Source organism: Sceloporus undulatus, chromosome 2 (assembly GCF_019175285.1).
Source record: "Sceloporus undulatus isolate JIND9_A2432 ecotype Alabama chromosome 2, SceUnd_v1.1, whole genome shotgun sequence".
Classification (NCBI taxonomy): Eukaryota; Metazoa; Chordata; class Lepidosauria; order Squamata; family Phrynosomatidae; genus Sceloporus; species Sceloporus undulatus.
The window spans coordinates 176,869,081-176,877,158 of record NC_056523.1 but is presented as its reverse complement, the minus strand read 5'-3'; the positions used below and the strand labels follow the sequence as shown (position 1 = coordinate 176,877,158).

The following is an 8,078-nucleotide window of genomic DNA, read 5'->3' as shown; positions in this document are numbered from 1 at the left end:
GTGTATTTAATGGTTGTGAAGAAGAGGGAATTTCAGTAGGTGTTACTTGTCACACAAGTAGCACCTTCTTTTACACAAACTAAACCAGCAGAGAGATTTCAGCTACAGTTTTACTGGTCTGTGCTGCAGACTCTACAACTCACTTATTTATACGTAACAATTTGATGAGTCTATAATGAAGAATCTATGGCTTTCTTCTGTTTTGGTGCACAGCTGTTGCTACACTGACCCTACAGATTTCTGTCCATGCAGAGATGCATTGTAACAGGCCTTGTTGTGGTTGTGTGAGCGTATGGATGCTAGTTTCACATGTTGGAGACAAGCTGCTTCAGACCAGAGCAACAATGTCTTTTCTGCCTAAGGTGCAAGGCAGTTTCTCAAAGCCAGAGAAATCCTGCAGTGGTAGCAAAGAGGATGCGCATGTGGGCACTTGCCTTTGGAATGAAACCTTCCTCTCAGCCCAGTAGGGCCGCTCGCTACCCAGGTAGAGAAAACTGTGGTGATTATGTATCTATGATGTAAGTACTATTGGCTAGAATTGCTCCCTCAGCACTTTGAAAAGGAAGCAGCTAGTGCAGAGCGTTTTTGAACATGAATCATTTTCAGTGGTGCCGTCAGCTGGGATATTTAGGTGCAATTAGCATTAATTGGTCCTTTTACTGGGAGTGTCAGAATACTGGCTGGACCAGCACATTCAGGAGTCCTTGAATCAGAGAAGTGGTGTGGGGGATGCAGATATTGTTAGGAGTAAGGGTCTGCAGGCATACATGCTTCATTGGTCCTTGCTTGAAAAGCATAGGAGGCATTGAGGTAGGCTGCTCAATATACTTGGGGCACCTTGACCTGAACATCTGGCTGGGGATCTGAAGCTTATATACACATACTACTTCAAAAGCAGTCATCTCCTCTATTCGACACAGGCAATGTTTGTGCCCAAACCGCCATTTATTTATTTTATTATCTGAAGCTTATATACAAGTACTGCTTCAAAAGCAGTCATCTCCTCTATTCGACACAGGCAATGTTTGTGCCCAAACCACCATTACTTTATTTTATTATGTGGAGTACTACCTTGTCCTTCAAAGAGATCCCCAGGGCAGTTTGCAATTGCAATAATCTGAAAACTGTTAAAAGCAATAGCAGCAATAACCTAAATGCAGCAAATCTAAAGATCCTCATCAAAACAGCCACAGAGATCAAAAGAGATGACATTAAAAGACCTACTGACATCACATCAAGATAGGTGCCTACTGAGCCACCCATAGGCTTGCCAGAGTGAAAACGCTGTGCCTTTAATGGTTGTGTAGGTGAGGGAATTTCAACAAGTGTTGGTTATTACCTGATTGCATGACAAGCAACACCTACTGAAAGGCCTCTTCTACACAACCATTAAAGGTAGAGGAACCCTCTTCATTTTTAATGTGGCAACCCTATTCCTGAGAACATTCCACAAATAGGATGCTGCCACTGAGGTAGCCTTCTCCATAGTAACATAATCTTTTTTTAAAAAAAAAAAGAAAAGAAAAGAAGAAGAAGGATAGCTGCTGAACATAATATAAAAGACCAGTGGTTCCAGGTCTGGTCCAATATGAAGACATTACAAAGTCATGACATACTTTGAAACTGAACTTGGAAATGGTCTGTGAACCAGTGGAATTTACAAAGCAACAGTGTAATAGGACTGTATTACCATCTACTTATGGCTACAACTTTCTGTTGTTGTTTTATACTTAGATCTATGACACGATGCCCTGTTTCTCATTTGCCCGTTCACCCATGGAAAGATACAGTACATTGCTCCATGGATCCCATCTTTCAGCCTTCTTGCCATTTTCTTCCTGCTTTAAACAACTTAAATGATTGTACTCCTTTGTTTTGTAGGATCAGCCAACACAATCCTCCTCCCTGTCTCCTTGAATCTATGGAGTATATCACACAGGGCTTTTTGCAGGTCAGATCCGGGGTGACTCCTGGTTCAGCTATGCGAATTCACATCATAATGTGAATGTTTTATCACATCTGGTTGCCCTTCCGTTGCCCTTCCGAATCAAGGGGGAATCAGTTCTAAGGCAAGGTACGTGATGCGGATTCACGCAAAGTGGAGTGAGTTCAAATTGTATTACCACACCAGCGCATACCAAGCGGATTCAATGATTTGAATTGGGACCCTTGCACATGCTCAGTGGGGGTCTGAATGCATCCTGAACCTTTGCACTTCTGGGGTTAAGAAAGGAGCCTAGTTCCACTTTCACGGGAATGCTAGCCTCACATGAATGACTGCTTCACGTTTCTTCCTCCCTTCTATTTTCCCATCCCTGGCAGCCAAATTCAAACATGATCCTCCAGCCCCCATCCATTTCAGCCTCATCTACATCTATTCTCCTGTCATTCTCCTCATCCATTTCACCACATCTATATCTATTCTCCATGTCAGAGCCCCCATCCATTTATTATTATTATCAAGGAATTATTATTATTATTATTATTATTATTATTCACTGCAAAATAATCAGTGTAGAAGCTGCAGGTTTACTTGGAAGTAAATCCTTTGGATCTGAAGGAGACCCATTTTGGAGGACTGCAGAAATGATCCTGTTTCCCTTATTCTCCATGCTCCCTGAAGTACCACCTCCCTGAATCCAATCCACTCTCCTTCCCTTTGTAACAGTTGCCTTCTCTTAGGTTGCATCTGCACTGGGGAGATAATCCAGTTTTACTCCACTTTAATTGTCCTGGCTCAGTGCTATGGAATTCTGGGAGTTGGAGTTTGTTGCTCCCCCCAGCCTTTGACGGCCCTCTCCGTTGCTCCCATCTCTCCCCCAGCCTCCTGTTTCATTCCCTCCATCCCTGTCAGCTATCCTTCTGAGCAATGGAAGCAATTGGGGCAAAATTGCAGCACAGAATCTCAGACGTATCCTGTCCCAAGTAGCATTTCAACATGCTTCTCGAACATGTGTTTTATATTATAATGGACTGGAGAATTTGAGCTAATTGGTGGTATTAAAATGCAGTAAGTAAATAAATACATTAATAAGATGGTATGTTTTGATCTTGGGGCATATTAAGAGACTTGAAGGAATATAGTTGGTCCTCCGTATCCACTGATTTTTTTAATCTATAGATTCCAGCATCCACAGCTTGAGAATATTTTTAAAATATACAAATTCCAAAAAGCAAACCTTGATTTTGCCTTTTTATATAAGGGATGCCATTTTACTACACTGTTGTATATAATGGGACTTGAGCATCCACGGATTTTGGCATCCACAGGGGTCCTGAGGAGCCACTGTATTCACAAAACAGGGTGCCATGCTCAGCACCAGAACCCAGAAGACTTGCCTTTTGGACCTCATTCTCCAGAATCCCCTGGCAAGCACCACCTCAGTGGCTGGAAGAATTCTCGGAGCTGTAGGTCAAAAGGCAGCTTTCTCAACCTTTGCCTACAAATGTCGTAGCTTTGCCGTGAGCAGTAGTCCAAGGATGGCGTGGAAAGGAATCATGAGCAACTCCAACCTTTCCTTGTCTATGTTAGCTATGGCTGCTCAGGTTAGTATTCCAGCAACATCTGGAGGGCTACAGTATTTCTATTCCCTGGCTTAAATTGTACATTTGCTGTTTGGCCAAGACCCTAATTTGTCCTTGAGTATCCACTCAATGGATAGGATACATTATTAAAAAGAAACTAATCATTTGTGACCAGGGTAACCTGGATGTTGTAACCACGGAGGAGGACAAGGTAGCGCAAAATGGAGGCCATTACCAAAATCACAGCTGAAAACACTCATATAAATATAAATTCATGCTTCTTAGTCATGCTCAGAATGGAGGGCATTTTGGAATTCCTCCTGGACAGAAGGTGGAAATATAGGGCATGTCCCAGAAAAGGAGGACACCTGGTCACCCTGTTTGTGACCAGAACCATCCCTCTTGTTGAGGTGTGTGCTGTGTAGAAAGGGATAGGAGGAGCAGAGCTGGGGGAGGTGTGGGTGCCACTGGTGAGGCCTGATCATCCAGCTGGCAGAGAGTAAGCAGGGCAGCCTGCAACCTGTAAGGCATAGCCTAACAGGCTTTTCCTTCCCTAATTGCCTGGCTGATCCCAGAGCAGGTGGGGATTTGAGCACATTAGCTGCCTCTCGCGCCAGCTAAGCCTCCAGATGTTGGGCCTTGCCAGCTGTTCCCAGCTGATGGCTCAGATGACCTTGTCCAGAGGGTGAACTAAAGAAGCCACTCAGTGCTGCCTCATTGAAAGTCCCCCCCCTCTCTCTCTCTCCCCCCCTCTCTTTCTTAAAACAAAGGGGATTTTTTAAAAAAAACTTCTTTTCTTATTCTTTTTGGGGTGAGGTTCAGCTAGGCCTTGTTGTGAGAGAGGCCTGCCCAGTGTGGGGCCTGATGCATTTATCGCTGAGAAAGAAGGCTTATCAGGCTCCAGAAGAAGAGCTCATTCTCTCTCTCAAATAGTCTCAGAGGGCCGAGGTTCCAGGAGATCCAGGCTGGGATTTCCACCTCCTTTGGCAGGAGCCCCTCACTTCTTGGCTTGTGCAATTTCAGTGTCATAACTCTTAGGACACCTCCTCCCTGGGTAGGGAGGGATGGGTGGGTGGATGGATAGACAGACAGACAGATTAGTCTTAGGATACCTCCTCCCCAGCAGATGAATGGCTGGATAAACAGATAGACAGACAGACAGTCAGGACACCCCCGTCTCCAGCAGATGAATGTCTGGCTGGCTGGCTAGATAGATAGATAGATAGATAGGTATAGATCAGTCTTAGGACACCCCCAGCCGATGAATGAATGGCTGGCTGGATAGATAGTCAATCTTAGGACACCCCCCATCCCCAGCAGATGGATGAATGGCTGGCTTGCTGGATAGATATAGATAGATAGATAGATAGATCAAGATAGATCTCTCTTAGTACACCTCCCGGATGGATGGATGGATAGATACAGTAGATAGATTTAACAAACAGACAAGCAAACCCTGTTCCTGTTAGTGGGGTCCGTAGGGATTCATGGGGGGACCTGGCCCAGAGGTGGAGGTTGTGGGGGGGGGGGGAGCAGCGGGGGGGGGCCCCTTCGGGGGCCGGGGGGGGGCCCCTGCCTGCCTGCCTGCCTTGCCTCATCCCTGGGATGGCCGCAGTTCTCCTTGCCCCCGGCTGGCTGCCAGTCCGCCCAAGGCGTGCCAGGATCAAGAGGCATTGATGGATATTTTACAAAAGTAGGAGCCATAAAGAAAGGAGGGGGCGGTGCCAAGGGGGAGGAGAGACCCCCCCCAAAACCAACATCTGCTCCCAGTATTAAAAACAAACACCCAACCCCCCCCCCACTAGCCCCCCGAGGGGGGGCGGGGGTTGACTGCAGCGGCGGCGGAGGGGGGGGGGGGGAAGCAAGCGGCCGGAGGCAGGGTTCGGAGGCCGGGGCTGGCCGGGAGGAGGATCCTCATCCTCATCGGGGGCCAAGGAGGGGGAGGGGGAGCCTGGCCCCTTGCCATCCCGGCGAGGTCTGCAGCAACGAGGGGCTCCGGAGGTTGCGGCAGCCACGCCACAAAAGGGGGCTCTGCTCCCGGCAACAGCCAGCGAGGGAGCTGCGATCTCTCCTCCTTCCCTCCTCCTCCTCCTTCCCCTCCCACTTCTCCTTGGGCTCGGCGTCGTCTGCACGGGAGCAGAGCAGGAGCCATCCTTGGCCCTCTCTCATCTCCGAGGCACTGCCTCCCTGGAGGCGTCGGGGCTGCTGCTGCTGCTGCTGCTGCCGAGTCCACCCTCCAAGGCCCCCGTGGCCCCCTCCTCCTCCTCCTCCTTCTCCGGCGGCAGGTCTCTGACCCGAGGATGCTCCCCTTCCCGCTGCAGAGGAGGAGCCCGAGCAGCAGGTAAGGGCGCCCTGCTCGCCTCTCCCACCTGGAAGGAAGGAAGGAAGGAAGGAAGGAAGGAAGGAAGGAAGGAAGGAAGGCACGAAGTGAAGAAGGGCGGGCTGGCGGTGTGCCGGAGGCTTGGCCCGCGGTGCATGGACAGAGCCGGGTCCGGGCCGGGCCTCCCCTCCCCGCTGGAGGCGCCTCCTTCCCTGGGCAGCAGCACCCATGAGCAGAGGGGCCACCCTGCAGCGCCGGACCACCTACCTGATCTCGCTGACGCTGGTCAAGCTCGAGTCGGTCCAGCAGCAGCAGCAGCAGCAGCAGCAGGAGCTCCCGGAGAAGGGCAGCGGGGCCGGCGATGGAAGGAGCCCGTCCCCGGAGGGCCCAGGGGCCCGGCCCGCCAGCCCCGAGCCCGGGCTGAAGGGCCGGCGGGAGGCGGAGGAAGTGCCGGCCAAGGCCAAGCGCCAGGAGCGGACCATCCACCGCCAGGACGCCCTCTGGATCAGCACCAGCAGCAGCGCCAGCACCCCGGACTACCTGCTCCAGCTCTCGCCGGCCTCCTCCTCCTCCTCCTCCTCCTTGCCCTCCCCGGATGGCGGCAGTGGCCCCTGGGAGCCCAAGCCGGTCCCCAGGGCCAGGCTCTCCTTGGGCCCAGCCACGCCGCCCGCCTTGGCCCCCAAGCCTGAATTGCCAGGGCCCCTGGGGGCTCCCCCTCTGCGCCCCAAGCCCGAGGGAATGGGCCTGCTGCCCCTTGCCCCAGCAGTGCCCCCCAAACCTGAAGCGGCGATGGCCCCCAAAACCGACATGGCCGCACCCTTCGCAGCCTCGTTCCTGGCCCTCAAACCGGAGCCTTCTGTTCCCGGCGTGGCCCCCAAGCCTGAGCCCTTGGTCCCCTTGATTGCCCCGACTGTGGCCCCCAAGCCTGAGCCAGCCCTGGCCTCCCTTTTTGCAGCCAAGGCCGAGGTTGCAGCATTGGCCCCCAAGGTTGCCGAGGCCCCCATCCTTCCAGGGGCTCCGGCCGTGGCCCCAAAGCCCAAAGCCATCATGGTGCCGGTCCTTCCCCCGGTGCCACCCAAGTCAGAAGTGGTGGCCCAGGCCCTTGCCAAGGCTGGGCCGAAGGAGACCCTGGAGGTGCCCGGGGACGAGGTGCCAGCCCCTGCCCCTACCACTGCCAGCTGCTCCTCCAGCGCCGCAGCCCCAGGGCGCCGGATGCTGGTCAGCCATGCCAGCTGGGGGGGCCCTGAGCCGGGCACCCTGGAACTGAGCGTGGGCCGGGTGGGGGGCTCTTCCTTTTCCCACTCAGGGGCTTCTTCTCCTCACCCAGCGGCTGGCAACCGGCGCCTTCGCCTGGCCACCAACAAGCCTTTCAAGACGGTGACCACCACTGGGGTCAAGGTGAGCGCTGAGCCAAAGGCTGGCAAAGGAAGCCACAAAGGAGGCACCCCCAACCGCCTCTCCTGGCCAGAGAGCGAGGTCAAAGGCCGCATGAAGGTGGTGGTGGTCAAGGGCAGCGGGGAGACGGTCCCCAGAGGAGGATCCCGGGCCAAGCTGTCCCCTCACAAAAACAAAAGCAAGACTCTGGACAACAGTGACCTCAACCATGGTCCAGCTAGCCTGGTCTCTTCTGGCTCCTGTTCTTCGGAGGCAGCTGTAGGGCTGAAGAGAGGCCGGGAGGGTGGCCGGGCCTCTACCCGTGACCGTAAGATGCTCAAGTTCATCAGCGGCATCTTCACCAAGAGTCCTGCTTCCACTCCTACCCACCCTGGGCCTGGCTGGAGCCTTAGCCAGAAGGAGCTGCTCAGCGCTGAGCTGGCCAAGGGAGAACTGCCCAGTAAGTAGAGAGGCCCAAGAGGCTTCAAGGGATGATTTGAGGGACCCAACCCAGAAGGCTTGAGTGTGGGGTGCTAAGGGTTGAGCGTGGGAGATGGGCGTGGGCCAGGGGACTGATGATCCCCTCCGCCGTGGGACACTTGGTACAAGGATCAGGTTTGGTGATATGATAGTGAACGTTGTCTCTGTTGTTGGGTATCACAAGTAGCAAGGTGAAGATGGGGAGAAGCTTGCATGGTCCTTTTTTCTGCTACCTTATTCGTTTGTGCAACCTCTAGTTTCTTCTCTTCTTACCTATGCTTCTGTGAATTTCACATCGGAGGTTTGTAACACTAGGTATGTGTGTTGAAGCAGGAGAAGTCTTTGAGACCATTGGTGGGTGTGCACCTTGTGATAAACC

The 8,078-nt window shown here is 52.6% G+C and overlaps 1 protein-coding gene across 2 annotated transcripts in view; it reads left to right on the top strand.

Annotated features, from left to right (window-relative positions):
* Positions 1 to 5,522: 5,522 nt before the first annotated feature.
* AGAP2 (ArfGAP with GTPase domain, ankyrin repeat and PH domain 2) overlaps positions 5,523 to 8,078 on the top strand; it is an 84,575-nt gene continuing 82,019 nt past the window's right edge. The window contains exon 1 of one of the 2 annotated variants that reach the window (XM_042448062.1): positions 5,523 to 7,679. In XM_042448062.1, the coding sequence (XP_042303996.1) occupies positions 6,074 to 7,679 (1,606 nt within the window). In that variant the 5' untranslated portion in view covers positions 5,523 to 6,073. The remainder of the gene's footprint in view (positions 7,680 to 8,078) is intronic. The other variant, XM_042448061.1, reaches the window with a different exon arrangement.